Below are 15,821 nucleotides of genomic sequence, written 5' to 3'. Positions count from 1 at the left end.
TTCTGGATATGGATATTATCCTTTACTTAGTAAAGCGGCTCATTCTTCAAATATTATTGCTCACAAACACACAAAAAAAAATCACAAAATAACACCCATGATGCGTAATGATTTCTAAAATATCATATTTGACAAGACTTTTTAATTTAAAAGAAAAAAAGAATTGTGTACACTGGGATTTGTAAGACACTCGATTTTCAAACTGTGCAAAAAGTATAGAAGGCACCCTAAACCTGTATAAACGCAATACATCCAAGACAATTGAAACAAATTCACACAATTACTTAATTTTAATCTTACTGTATAAAGATGATTCAAAAACAAAAATCTTAGTATTTACAGATCCCACAACTTTACAAAACCTTTAGCGTTTTCCACAAAATTCCCACATAGAAAAGATCTAAATACTAAGCACAGCGATAGGACTGAGGTAGGATAAAGAGACAGGAAGTTGGAAAAGAAGAAAACCAGCAGGTAGGTTAAACGGGCTAAATGGGACTATGATGTTGGGTGTGTTTTGCTGGAGGGCAGCACTTCTACACAAAATGGACTTTACATTTATTTCATTCGTTTCTACTGAGTATCATTCCCTCATGTCTGTGCATGTAAAATTATATCACAGAGCTAAATGAAGAGCAAAACTATTAATCAGACCTGACCAAACACAACCGTGCTTTAATCCACTATGGTGAGAGATATTACACTTGTCTCCTGTGTGTTCTGCACAGTGTTAGTGTCAAACCTTCACAACGTGGTCCAGTCTCTGAACAAAAAGCACTCTTTGTACCTGAAACATGCAACACATTCAACGGTCTCACGTGGGAAGGGGGGGAGCATTTTGCATTTTCATGAAATGTATTTATTAGAAACAAAGAAAAGAAGAAAGCACTGAGCAGTTAATAAATATAAATTGGGATGTTACTACTTATTATTATAAGTGCACAAACTGTCTCACCTACACCGGCTCTCCATCCACATGGCAGGCACTGAAGCAACACTAGTCTTCTTAAGGAAAATATTACTTCTCTCCAGCAGTGCCTGCTGCCTTTATACACATTCATTTCGCAGAATATTTGTGCTTCAAAATTTCTGGTCAAAAAAACCCAGCAAAACATCTTTGCTCACACTAAACTTGGACTTCGCTGCTAAGAATTAGAAAAGCAATGATGAAGAAGAGGGCTATATATTTTTAAATGGCTAGAACTTAAACATGTTATTATTTCTTTAAAAAAAACAAAATATAATATATTCTGTACACAATGATTAAATACAGTGTGATTTGGATACATTCCTGTGTATGAAAAACAAATAACACTTGTAATAAGAACACCAATGTAAACATATTGCTTTTTGTAACACAAGTCTAACTCAAAACTTCCAGCACCAGCTGTTCAATGCATTTTATATAATATAATTTAAAAAAAAATTCTGTATTCACAGATTATGTAATCTAAGAAAAGATGAAGGAACATGAAGGACTATCAATGTGTTGGATGAGTGGATGAATTTTACTGTATGACTACTGTTTGTTAACTGAGTGGGGAAAGTTTCTGTCAGTCAGATGGGACAGACAAACAGCCATGGCATCAAAGCTATGGGCACTTTCTTCTCTTCGAGAGCAGCTGAGGTGACTCTGTTGGTCTTCAGGTTACTGAACTTAAGTCTCACTGCCTCACAGTAAAGACTCGGAAGGATCCTCCCTCCATGTTGCTTCTGCTGCAAATGGACATGACAAAAAAGTGTTAATTTTATCACTACACCATGAAAAAGTATGTTCTTTCAAAATTCTGAGAAGCAAATTTCAGAAGCCTGATCAAAGGTGAAGGAGCAAATGTGGAATAATCTTGCTTTCCCGTGAGTTTGTGTGCTCCTTTAAGTCAAATGAGACCCCTCCAGTTCCTCAACCAATCAGAGCCATCAAAAGCACACAGTCATGGTGCACATGATACATTTAGGAGGAAAGGACACATTTGCAGAATCACTCATTGTATTTATATTTCTGTGACTGAATCTTCCAATTACCTCATGTGTTGAACTGGACGGCTGTAATTTGTTCATTAGCGGAAATATCTCAAAGTCTTGCCATGCTACATAATCATGATAGGCCAGTGCAACTGGTATCTAATCACAAATAATTGTCCATATAGGAAAGCACTCTAAGTGGCTGACAGCATTTCCAGCCTCGAGTAATTGGATAGGATGTGATTACTTCCCCAGTAATCCAAGCTGCCCACCCTGCCATGATGTTGGCACATGGCACAGACTTTCTCTCAGCCATCTACTGACCTCCTATCCGAATGCCCCGAGTGAAACCTTCACAGCTCTGCATTAGATTTCAGAGAATAAGACTTGGCATGCTTTTGACCATTCAGCACTTTGCACACTCAATTGAAATGCCTGAGTAAAGTAAGCAAAGGTCCCATGTGTGGGCCGTCCACACACCAAACCACACCATTACTCTTACAACCCCATATGCCACTAGAACTGGCCACAAGGGCTTCTTTGCCTGAGCTTAGTCCACTGGAGCCGGCCACAGATGTGAGACTGATTTGAGAAGCATAGTGTGCATGAAGGGAACCCACTACTTGCAGTATTACAGTGCACATAAGTCAAGATAGGGTATAGTGAATAAAAGCACTTTTCTCTGGCATATTTTATAGTCTCTTTTACAGCTCCAAGGTGTAATGGTTAACACATTCACCTTAAACACGACAGATCCCCAGTTTGAGACTGGGAGGAGACACAAACCCAGTCTCAAGGGGTCACGAGCTAATGTAATCTCAGGTCTGGTCCTAAACCTGGAGAAATGAAAGAGTTGTATCAGGAAAAGCATCCAGTGTCCATCCATTCGAAATAAGGGAGCAGCTAAAAGTGCCTTGTTCTATTTCAGACTCTCTTGGACAGTTTACTTGTCTAAATTTCAGCAAGCTTCTGGTTTTTATTTCAGTTGCATTTGACTTTTTGGTGACTACACTTTATACAAAATTTGATATAAAACTCCACCTTCGATTAACTTTAATTTGATTTTTATTAAATTAACTCCTCCTAAAAGAGAAATAAAATGTCCCTTTTTGATAAAGCATATAGTTTGAGATGGAACAGGTGTCTCTGAATCCTCCCTTGAGTTACTGATGCTGCTGGGGCTTCCCTTGATCCACTGACCTTTTCTTCTTTACTCATGTGTTTTCCCTCTCTATGTGTTTATACACCATTGCTATATTTCGTTTAATAACTAAACTCTGCCTCTCTCTCCCACGGTGTGCCTTTTTGCTATCCTAACTTCCCCCCTGACCTCCAACTAGTAGTGGCAGATGGCTGCCCCTAACAGAGCCTGGATCTGCCGAAGCGTTCTTCCTGTTAAAAGGAGTTTTTACTCCTCACTGTTGGCAATTGCTTGTTTAAAGGGCTACATTTTAAACATAGTTGTCAGGAATAATAGTAATCTCCAAAATCCCTGTGGAGCAGTACCTTTCAGATTGGATGCCATTTTTCAGAACTCCTGTGTAGCTCTTTCTCTTGTCCAGAGGCAAAACATCAACAAAACCGCCATTGGGTTTGATTACGCCTGCATGGATGGCCGCTTTGCAAATGCTGGAGTTCTGTGAAGAGAAGATATGGTGAACTTGAGAGAGGATTTAAAAAGATGGAAAACCACTTTTTCACTGTGCAAACATTACTTCAGTTTAATAATTGTTTAATACAGCATGAAATATATTTTACAGAAAGACGTCAGCAACCACACACACACACACACACACACACACACACACACACACACACACACACACACACACACACACTCAAGGAGTAGAGTTTGAGCCAGAAGCATGGCTCCAGCAAAACAGACCATGAGCTCTTATCAACAGTTTGGAGTACAATCAATCATTTCTACTCCAAACATAGATCAGACTGTCCATACACCCTACCAGAGATTGTAACCAGACAGTTTATGCCTCATGTTTAACCAACATTCAGCTTATACACCACTGTGGAAACAGATGTGGGTGCCTCAGATTGCAAAGCATTCCTGGGTGCTGGGCATTTGTTATGAGTCAAGTGTGCTTGTTTCAGGACCTCAGAGGACCTGTGATCTGGTTAAGAGTCAGTTTCATCAGTGGTTAAGCTCTTTAAACCCAGCATTGACCTCATGTGAATTCACAGATTAGCAGCTCTAAAATAAACTTCGAAAGTAACATAAAAGCTTTTACATTTTACATCTGATATGTTTAGTCTGAAGGGCACTTTACAGTGTCCTCTCCACTGTAAACATCTTTTTAAGTCACTTCAGAGAGATATTCTAAACCAGTCTTCCTAGGAGTATTTCTTTCTGTGTCTTCTTCAGTGAAAAAGAGGCACTTAGTTTGAGATAATGCTTGAGTGGTAAAGCCCTATAGAGTCAAAGACATTCTCCGGTTTGTCATTTCATTACTCCAATTCTCCATGATCCTATGATTCAGCTGTTGTTCATGGCCATGCAACATAATCACGCAGACATAATCATTCAGACATCTCCCCGTTTTTGCTGAGGAGGCCAACAAGTTATAATAAACAATCAGCTAATTTTTTTTATTTATTTTTTATTCCTACCATCCTAGCATTATTGGAATAAAACATACACTTTAAAAGCACATAAAAGTACACACCAGCAGGTAGGTTGTGTATTAGTTGCACAAACTGAAACACATACGTTTACTTGATTGTGGTTTATTGCCCCTTAATTCAGAAGATACAGATTGGAAGCTAGTGTTACTTACATCTGTGTAAATCTTGTTTCCAATAACAGGCGACCAGTATGAGGGCTGAGCCTTGCAGTTCTCTGGACAGAAGACTCTGAGAAACAAATTGCACTTGAGTATAAATCTGACAGACAAGAGTCATAGAAAGATGTTTTGCTATGGGAGGGTTTCTTCAATAAGTGGTAATATTTTAGCACTTTCATTTAGCATTCCTATATTCTCAGTTAACGGATGTAGTTGGCAAAAAGACAAACATTTACATTTTATTTTCAACTGCATTATATTAAATTCGAAACTATTTATTTGCTATGCATACAGTGCTGTGCAAAAGTCTTGGGCCACCCCTCCCACCCTTCTTCATATTTCGCTTCCAAGGAGCCAGACTTGTTTGTTCTTGTTCTTGATTTTCAGTTATGTCCTTTTACCCGACAATCTTCAGGGGGATATATTTATTGTTTGTTAAACTATTAATGTATGCTGATGAATGAAGGTGCTCGTACCAAATTTTGATTTTGCAGCTCATCAGAATTGTACAAACTCTATTTTAGCCCTTTACACCATGTTTCTATGTATGTTTGCACAAGTTTCAAGAAACTATTTCCCATTTTCCTAGCAAAATATAAAGAAATGTGGGGTGTCTCAGAACCTTTGTACAATAATGTAAAAACTAATACAAACACCAAGTGTCCATTTACTTTAATTTACTTTTTATCTGAGAGGACAAGCATTAAATATGTCATCTACTGTTGTAGTAAAAAGCTGTTTTTGAGTAATCAAATGTTGGATGTGTGGTGACACCTTGGACAGTGTGAGTTTGGTTCTTTGTAAGGGCAGATTTCAGCCACTGTGGTGTAACAATCAGCTGTCATTTCTGTCACAGAGAGAGAGAAAAGAAAATCACTTAAAACTCTAATATATATCTGAAAATAATGCAAATCAGCACACAATCGTGACTCAAAGCTCCTCCGAACAAAAGAAATGCTTCACTTACCTTTCACTCTGGCCACTGTGAAGGCATTTCCAGCTTTATATTTACTGTAAAACACATCAAATTTAGAAACCTGTAAAGTCTTCCGAAACCAAATTATTTCATTGTGTTAGTCACAGAAGCAGGCACATTTGTTTCCTATATGTTCCCTTCAGAGTACATATATCTACCTGAGAGACTCAATGCCATTCTTTGTAGATCTGACAAAGAATGGTAACTTATCCATTCTGGAGATATCGATTAGTCCTCCGTTGTTGTCAATCACACCATGATGGATAGCAGCTCGGCAAATACTTGATTGCTGAAACAATGAAAAACAAACGCTGGGTGAAAATCCTGTAAAAATAGCAAAGCTCTTATTTACAAATCAAATACCAAATCAAAACAGTTCCATAATGCGAGAAAAGAATTTAAAAAATGTGAAAACAACACTCATTAGATTAGGATAAATGATAAAACCGGAATTTTAGGAAAAACCTAATACTTGGATGTCCTGAAGCTTATTTTACATACAGGATACATATGAGATATTATTTAGTGCCTTATATGTTGTCGTCCAGTGTGAAACCAGACTAAACCACGTTTACGGTCCCATTATAAACTGCTGCATGATGCAGTAAGTTTGCTTCATACAGGACAGACTCACCACATCATAAGTGACAGTTCCCCAAACTTTTCCTTTCTTTTGCACACAGTTAGCAGGACAGTTGTATCTGCAGAGTCAGAAAGCAAGTTGGCCACCACAGTGCATGGATACTGCAAACTGTGTTATCTTATTTGCAAATCTTAAACTAATTTTACGTTAAAACACACTGAAATAACCTCACCTGCTGCAGGTTGAGCCACGGCATTTATCTCGCAGTCTTGTCTCACACTTAATATTGTGAGCTGCAAGGGAAAAAAACATATTAAAAAGTGTAAAATATTAAAATTCATGATGATTTTGATAGGTATACAGTTGCTATAGCTACCAAGAAAAGTGCTGCTGGGAGCTTTTGAAGGCGTTGTCCTGGGATTAGTGTTCTTGGGACTGGAGGGTCTGGACACAGGTTTCTTTGGAGCAATAGTTTTAGGTCTGGCAGTGGTACGAGGTGGCAGTGGGACCTGAGGCTTCTCCACCTCATTCATGTCTTCAATCTCTGGCTGCTGAGAGTCTGTAAAAGGACAGATAGGGTTCAGCTTGGTAACCAGTTTAATGTTAAAATGACTGAGGGAAAATCGCGTGGGTTCGCTCACCTTTGTAGCAAAGGTTATTTCTGCATCCTCCTCCATAGCTTGGAGGGCACTGGGAACAAGGTCGGCCATGCTGGTATGGAGCCTCTCCGATCCAGTTGCCCCTGCAGAAATTTTGAACAATGGGCGTCTTGAGTAAGGTGGAAATTAACCATGAGTCAACGTCACTGGGTTCGTGACCTTGTAGCAAAAACACTCCTCTTTGTCTCTAAGGCAATTACATCTCATAGGCTGTCTGGAAAACAAACTCCTACTCTGCTCTTATTTTCTTTCCCCGTACCTCATAATTACTATTTTTACTCTGACTTCTGGAGGAATTTTAATGGCAACAATATGTCATATGAATGCTTTGGACAGCTAGTGTTTCTTATCTACAGTACAACTATATTAACAACTCAAAATGCAGCTTTTGTGAGCCCTGTAAGGAGAAGGTATGTAAACAAGAGCCTGGAGACCAGAGGTGTTAACGATCAGTACAGCATGGAGGAATACTGATCTTACTTTGGGGAATAGTTGCACACAAGGTAAACAGAATTCTCCCATATTTCTCCCCACACGTTCATCCTTGGGCACACGTGCACAGCGCAGCCCACTCGGTTAGTAGTTGCCCACACCAGCTGTAAAAGGGGAGGGGAAAGTAAATGGCAAACATTAGCACGTACAATTTCCGAAAGGACACACAGAAAAGTAAACAGTCGATCTCGTAACCTAGATTTGTTGCCTCTCTTTCCTCACAACCAATAGGTCCACCATCATTCCAGAGGAAGCACCTATTTAGGCAGTTATAACTAATGAGGCCTTTGGGATTTCCAAGACTGCCTGTTCTGTTATTCTTCTTCAGTCACGTGGTCATCACGTGAACCCAGTTTGCCCTCTGTGACACAACCGGGAGTATTTTCATCATCCAGTTAGAAGGAGGAAATGTCAGTTTTTAATATCTTAACTTGGAAAGAAATTCTCCAAGCCCCAGAACTGTCCACAGTAAAATAACGCAGCTCACGAAACGGAAAGCTCCTGCAGTGGTGTTGCAGATGAATGATGTGCCATTTGACAGGGAATACAAGACATCATATTCGAAAGCGTCTCCAAGCTTTCCTCCCAAACGTGCACTCTCCCCCTTCAGGAATGTTCAGTGGAAGCAGTGAGTCAGCTGGTGAGTGCTGGTAATCCAGGACAGTGCGATTAAAATGTGGTTTGACTGCCTGGACTGCACGTGTATCGGCACTTACAGAGAAAAGGTGGTGATGCTCAGACTTGGCATTGCCCACTCTGCAGCATCTTCAAAAGAATCCAGGTCAAACGGTGTGGCATGTCTGGTGGGATGAAAATGACTACCAGATGGCAGCAATCAGGTTTCAGGGAGGAGTCTAAATGTTTCTGTAAACTCATCCCAACATCCACAAAGTAATGTCTGGGGAAGGATGAGGCAGGCTCATTCATTCCTGTTTCTTTTGAGCGTCTTTCTTTCTTTTTTTTTTCTTTTTTTTAAAAAAAACAAACTTTTTTCTGTCCCTTCTCTTGAATTATTTGCATCAAGTTATCAAACTTTGCAGGTTCTTGTAGTAATTGATCAAGTTAAGAGCAGGTTTATAAGTTACTGCTCAGGGATTTCTTAAAAGAGCAGTCCACCAGCTTAAATTTAAACTGTCAGACTCCCAATGCAGCAGATGGTGCAGTGGAAATTTCATGTATTCTTTTTACTTGTCCAAATATGGTGCCAACATTACCCACATTCTGACTTGACCACCAACACTTAAGTCAGAGATTCAGTTGTGTTATGCTATGCAGAGTTAATTGTGGGCTTCAAACAAAGATGACAAACCTTTTTCTTGTATTTGTCTCACCTGGGTGTAATGAGTGCACATTGGCCCAGAGCAACGTTCTGGACACCAGGGATTGCACTCATGAGGGTAGGGGTAGGTGTAGTCCTTCACTTCATCGTACCAGGATTGGACGTGGGAGGAAGGTGAACGGTATCTGTAGGATACACACACACACACACACACACACACACACACACACACAAACAGACAGTAGGCTCAGTCACAGGGTACCAGGGGCAAAAGGGAAACATCTGGGGTATCTGCCAGGTGCTTTGGCTAGACTTGAGAAACTACATGAACCTGCCTTGCTCTACCCTTGCTCTAACCCTTTTGTCCTCAAATGATGAGTCTGAATATAACCTGGCACACGGAACAGCAGTCTGTTCCCTCCATAACAGAGGGAATCAAATCAAGCTAAAAGACAACAACAAAAAGAATTAGAGCAAAGCTAAACACAGCTTCCCAGTTTAACAAATCAATTCTAGCTCCTATTATAAACATCTCTTTTTACGGTGTTGAAACGTGCAGAGCTTATAAATGGAGAGCAGAGGGGAGTGAAAAAATGACTCCGCATCAGGGTTTTTTGGCACAGGAAGAAAAGAAGGGAGTAGGAAGGGGGAATGGGTTTGTGAGAATGAGGGCAGATTCCTGGAAGGGCACCTGCTGCGATAGCCATACACTATTAAACACAGAGGCCTACTGTCTGATGTCCACTTGGACACACACACACAACCTCATTCATATCAGACTCCATATGAACAAGGACTAGCAATACCTATGGTTCATGCACTGACACTTTTGTTATAGTTTAAGTAGCTCAAGTACAACATTCATCACTTTTGCTTAGAGTTGATGATAATCTCTTATAAGGACGTTTAGGAGTCACTTGGTACAAAAAAGCTACAAGAAAACTGCCACTCAGTTAAAGTTCAGATTTATAGCCTTCAGAAAAATGATTGCAAATCTGCTTAAAGGAGCAGTGGAAATAAAGTTGCTCTTAATCCATATAGTAGCTGCTCAGATTTTTTATTCTGGGCTAAAAATGGTGGACTGACTGACTAACAATTCCACCGTGCTAGTCCTAGAGCATGTTTAAAACTCCTGTTGATCAAGCAGCCACCTTAAAGGGCTGAGACCCAACTTTAGCTATGAAATTTGAATTCTTACAAACTCATACAAGCCCTTTTTGGTTTAACTTAAAACGAAAACTGCACAGTTGAGAGGAGGAGTGGGATTATAACTCACTTGTTTGGGACTTAATATTAGGGGGCATGGCCATGTTGATTAACAGCCTTACGTCCACTGATTAAAGTCTTTTATCTGTATTTTGCTTAATACAAATTACCCAGCAAACATGGCTGAAAACCAGGTGTTATCCCCTTCATCAAAACTGGTCACAATAAGGTGAATGAACGCATGTAGAACACAAGCCTCCTCACGCTCTTACAAAGTGAGAAATAAAGTTTTGACTATTGCAAAGAAGGAATTCATTGCTTTGTTTTGTTTTTTGAACAGCAATGCAATGTGGTCAGTACATGGTTGTCAACAGATGTCTAGCATCACTAAAAAAATTTTTTTTTAGCCATTTACAGTTTTTACATCTAAATTCCAGTTTATTTGTTGTGTAGTGAACTTACCTTATTTTGTTTAATATATACATTATATACACATTTAGATGAACTTTCTCTTGCCAGAAATTCTAACAAGGACGTCCACACATCTCAAATGGACATAAAAAAAACATCCATGACATCAGTTAGATGGTTATTCAACATCAAAGGTGGTCGCATTCCTACAAATGTCTAACAAATAATCTACAAAGTACAGAAGAGGATAAGGTCCAATGATTTTTTTTCTCAGATTTTGAAAAAAAGTCATTTTCCAAAATAAAGCAATAAAATATTCATATTTAATAAGAATGTGTCTCACCTGCCCCAGTGAACTGCCAGGTTTTGTCCAATAGACATGAGCAGGTCCTGAGGTCCATGGTCCCACTGACACTCCTCTGCCCACTGAGTGGCAGATCGCTCCAACTCATCATCCCAAATCTGCATGCATATAAGAAAACAATCATTCATCACCTGCTGTATCAAGTGCAATCCACACTATGCTTTCCTTCCCTCAACCTGCTCTTCTGCTCTTGCACTTCCTTCTCTCCCATTAAGCTGAAACTAAGCCGCACACAAGTACAACAATATCCTTAGATGGTGACATTTGAGCGGAGCTCCTAGCGCCTGGCCTTGGTCCACTACAAATCTCCAGCAATCACAGCTGAATTATCCAAATTTCCTCAGTGGGATTTATTATAGCAGTGGACAAGAGGGTGGAAAACAGAGAAGATACCTGACTCCCACTTTGGAGGGGGCACTGTGAAGTGACTGAACACTCCATACACCATGGCCCCTCAAAGTACATCCCTTCAGTAAATTTCCAGCCTTTTGGTGGTCGCTAACACATGCACACACAGACAGCACTGTAACTCCAAACACCCTTACACTAACACAAACACATCCACTGCCTGTTCGCTGGAATTTGAGAGAGCAAAGACAGTCTGCAGACATTTTCCTTCACAGTGTAACCACACTCCAGAGACACACAGGCCACCACTGCTTCTCTCAACTTTATGGAGCACGTGGTTTTCAATAAGCTTATTTTTGTCTCCACAATAATCCCTCTCCTACTTTATGTATTAATGTGCCATGCGGTCCCTTAAGTTTCCCTTTTCCAGCCTTATTCTCCTTCCTCTTTTAACCAAGCCGCATGTGCTGAGCTGTTTGCAGGTAGGACAGAGTCAGCATTATTATCCTCCCCATAAAAGCGTGGCACAGCAGGCTGGCAGTAGTTCAACATCTTGACTACATGTTTCCAGCAGAGAGAAACGATTGTTTTTATTACGGCAACACCACTTTTTGTACGTCAACTAAAACCCTGATTACCAACCTCATTGGTGCTGCTGACAGATGAAAATTACCTGAGAAGCTGCTATGTTTATATATCATTATATATATTATATATAATCCTGTGTTCATATCATTTGAGTATATATATCATATATATGATGATACATGGTAAAAGATCTGCTTCTCTTACTATGGCTCTTTGTGATGTCACTTAGAGGAGATATTCCTTATATCGTGATCTCAGGCACAACCTGACTGTGAGCACAGAAGCCCCGCCCACCTACTGTTCAACTCCTGTGTTTGCAAGGTAAAGCCAAAAACATGAAGGTTGGCATAAAGAGAAGCTTGTTTCACACAGTGATTAAACTGATGAGCTGAAGAAGGTTCAATATAAGGTAAATAAATGTAAGACTGAACTGTGAATTCTGCAAAACCACTCAAGTAAAGCAAATAAAAAAATCAAGTGCAAGAAATAAGTATAACAGTTTTTTTCCAGGGTAAAGTAAAAGGTTAGCTTTATCTGCATGATAATACTGAAATAGGTCAATAATCTTACCATGTATTCCATGTTTGAAGCGGTGGGGTAAACCCCACCCCTCAGCTTGTTGTGCAGCTGCAGGATCTCCTCACGGTCTGACCAGAGGATGGCTCGGCGGGTCCTGTTACCAGCTGTGTTGCTGGTGCCTTTCTGCTCTGCTTCCTCCTCATAGCGGCTCAGTAGCTTCCTGAGCTCACTGGAGTCTGGCAGGAAGAGGGAAGCCGAGTCTCTGATGCACAACAGCACGAGGACGAGGACAAGGGGCCAGGTCACTGTAGCGCAGGTCATCCTGACACTTGAGCTGCGTAGTTTATACTTTAGGACTAGACAGCAGCTTGTGGATATAGAGAGGCTCCTTTCACAGTTCCAGATAAAATCTGCAGGGTGGAAATGACGATTCAATGATGGTTTCCTTCCTCTGTGATTCAAGAAAATGACCAGATTACAAAATATGGGCACACACACTTCCCACACTTAACTAATATAGGAGGCACTTCTTCTAATAAAGTTGCAAAATAAATGCACACACCTAGAAACGACTGCACAGCAAGACTCTTCTTTAATATCTGTCTCTCCTTCAGGTTGTTTTTAGTTGATAACTCTTCAATATTCCCTTTGCATTGCTATGTGTTATAACTCCTACTGATGAAGAGTGTTTGGTGATGGGGAGGAGCAGTAAAATAAAATTTCCTAACTCAAAGGTGGACTTTTTTTTCTCTGCAGTTCTGCTTTGTGTAAGTTCGGCTTTTGGCCATCTTATGACTGTTTTACTATTTGGGCCAATAGACTCTGATGCAATCCAAAATAACTGCCCTGCAATAACAACATTTCTTTGAGAAGCTTCTGAATGCTTGGTTTTATTTAGGCCAAAGCATAAAAGAAATACTTCAATGTTCATTTTTTTGAGGTTATGAAGGTGTTTTTGTTTATTTGCAGTGCCATAAAATATACTGAAAGGTGTATGAAACAGATATTGGCCACAGAGTTCAATCAACCACTCTCATATAGCATGAACAAAATTATAATCATAAACTTCCATTAGATTTATCTGATAAATTGCTGATTATTTGAGGCATTTTGTTTCCTTTTCAGACACTGTGAAGTGTACATGATCAGCTTGTAACATATTGTGACATTAAATGCTTAAATGATCATTTTTAGTGGCCTCAGTCTTAATGTACAAGGATCTGTCTTATTCATAACAACCTCAATTATTTGACCATAAACATTAATATGACATAAAGTGTCCCTAATAAATTAGTTTTATATTCATGACTAAAAATGTATGAAAAAGTCTGTGTACATAACCCACCTGGACCTAGTGCACCTTAATTATATACAACATCCATCCTGTATCACTCCAGTTATTTTAGCCAAGCCAAGCAGCACAGTGAGATCTGCTGAGGGGGACCTGAGTTCAAGCTGACAACTTCTCACTCAGCTCTCATTAGGCAAAACACTGCATTCCTCACACATATTAGGAAGGTTCATAATATTGTGTAACTGACTCTTTACCTGACCTCGCTCCGAAAGGCAACAAGGTGGAGGCAAGACGTCCAAAACTAAAGCTAAACCAAATATCCCTAAGTCATAAACTTCTAGAAAGAGAGAAGAGCAGTCAGTCAGGGTGATCAGAGAAGAAATGAAAAATAAACCAGCTTGCACTGGTTGCTCTTATCCTTGAATCCCTTCACCTCTTTCCCTTTGGCTGGAGATGCAGCCTGAGGTCTGGCATCGGCTCTGTGTCAACATGCTGTGCCAGCTCAGGGAACTGTGAGCCAACAGGCAGCCCAGCCGCCACACCCTTCTTCTTTCCCTGTGCCCCGTCTTCACACTGAACCTCTACCAGCTTCTCTGTCTGGGCCCTTCTCAAGGCTCTCATGAATTCGATACCAGAGTGACAGACAGAGGAGAAAACCTGAACGCACGTACGTATCGACATCTCGTCTATGTAAACTTGACTCCTTTTTCAACTTCTGGAGCTCCTATCTGATCCAAAGACGGACTGACCTCATCTCCAGCTCACCACGAGGCTGAATGTAAACAAAAACACATGCCATAATGTAGATTCTATCATTTATATAACTTTTTGCAGTTACTTGAAATTTTTGTAATTTGCAATTACTTTTTTAAATTTCATTTTATTGTTTTGGGGGTTTGGGCTTTTTTTTTTTTCTTCTTCTTCTTCTTCAGAAACCTTAAAGGTCATCATTAAGTAAGTTATTTCTTCTGTTATATCCTGGTCCCAGAACTCTAAAATATAGGCTTCCATAAATGAAATATAATCTTTTGATCATATCGATAACCTCCAAATACACTTAAAATGCTTTGCTCATAAGGTTACTTCCTGCACATAGGGTTTCCATCATGCTACGGCACTTTCCGGGCTGCAGACACTGAAGACCGGTGTCTTGCTAACATCAGAGTTACAATGTGTCAGAAGTTTATATCGCGATGTGAGTGCATGAATAAATCTGCAGCAAATCTCACCAGGTGGGCAGTTCTGCCTTTCCTGCTGTTGCAGAGAATGTGCATTATAAAGTACGGGTTGTTTCGGAGAAAGAAAGAAAGAAAGAAAGAAAGAAAGAAAGAAAGAAAGAAAGAAAGAAAGAAAGAAAGCGTGCTCACCTCTCTGTTTCTTTGTTAGTATCCAGTAGATTGAGTATTTTCGGTGCAGCTTCCTCTGAGCGCCGGAAAGCTGTTAATTCTCTTATGAGAGGAGCAGGCTGCTGCTATTGGTGGTGTTCCCGGGGAACATAGAGACTGTGTAACTCCTGAGAACTCTGAGAGCCTTATATAGAGAAGGAGACCCCTTAGGACCAGAGGAAAAAATTAGTGTCTCTCCCCACTCGCCAGCTTCCCTTAAGCAGACTATGTTCTTGGCACACAGAGCGCACAGTGCGCAGACTAATGTCAGGAGGACATTTACAAATATTGTAAATCAGCGGTCTGTCAAAACAGCCAGCGGCAGGCGGTGGGATTATAATGAGTCATTTACGTTTGGCTTAGATAAGAAAAAACGCTTCAGAAGAAACAAGCGCATAAGTGGACCATCAGCAGTTATAACAAACATGACGAAATTAAAGGACAAACTTTTTATGCCGACGCCAATTCCAGGGTCATTATTATAACTCGAGACCACACACGAGGATCGATAAGTTGTAATTATTGGATTTGTGATGGTTAATAAATAATTTGCCGACGCTTTCTGGATTAGTTCATCCACCACTGTCCATTGGCTGGAAGTATTTTCTGTTCGGTCATAATTTGCATATAAATGCCGGTAATTCACTGTTATTAAAAGACAAAACAAATAGTGCTGCTACCATTTAAAAGAGCCATCAGGTCATTGTGAGGATAATTTATCTCATGACTTACAGCTCTGCGCAAAAATCTTGAGCCACTCTCGATTTTGTTATATTTTGAAAGGAAAATTGGAAATCGGTGAAGCGATTTGCTGAAAAACGTGTAAACAACCATGGAAATAAAGTATATAAGACGCATGTGCGTTTCGTAAGTGCTTGAATGTCAATCTTTGGTGTGGCCACCTTTCGGCACAGCCTGGACGCTCTCAGGCTAGCTTTCTTGTAATTTCTTTAAGTA

The 15,821-nt window shown here is 40.0% G+C and overlaps 1 protein-coding gene across 1 annotated transcript; it reads right to left on the bottom strand.

Annotated features, from left to right (window-relative positions):
• Positions 1–1,322: 1,322 nt before the first annotated feature.
• On the bottom strand, positions 1,323–14,967 carry crispld2 (cysteine-rich secretory protein LCCL domain containing 2). Its single transcript, XM_085376745.1, has 15 exons — positions 14,847–14,967; positions 12,237–12,595; positions 10,710–10,828; positions 8,802–8,934; positions 7,459–7,574; positions 6,961–7,061; positions 6,696–6,878; positions 6,552–6,612; positions 6,371–6,437; positions 5,895–6,025; positions 5,728–5,771; positions 5,535–5,607; positions 4,755–4,830; positions 3,469–3,599; positions 1,323–1,716 (listed from the first exon to the last, which is right to left on the bottom strand). The coding sequence occupies exons 2-15, from the start codon at positions 12,504–12,506 to the stop codon at positions 1,665–1,667; spliced, it is 1,557 nt and encodes a 518-aa protein (XP_085232871.1). The 5' UTR covers positions 12,507–12,595; positions 14,847–14,967; the 3' UTR covers positions 1,323–1,664.
• Positions 14,968–15,821: the final 854 nt, after the last annotated feature.

This window comes from Diplotaxodon limnothrissa, linkage group LG1 (genome assembly GCF_057381915.1).
Source record: "Diplotaxodon limnothrissa isolate DT_005_m linkage group LG1, D_limnothrissa_male_GT1.1, whole genome shotgun sequence".
In the NCBI taxonomy this organism is placed as follows: Eukaryota; Metazoa; Chordata; class Actinopteri; order Cichliformes; family Cichlidae; genus Diplotaxodon; species Diplotaxodon limnothrissa.
This window is presented reverse-complemented; position numbering and strand designations above follow the sequence as displayed.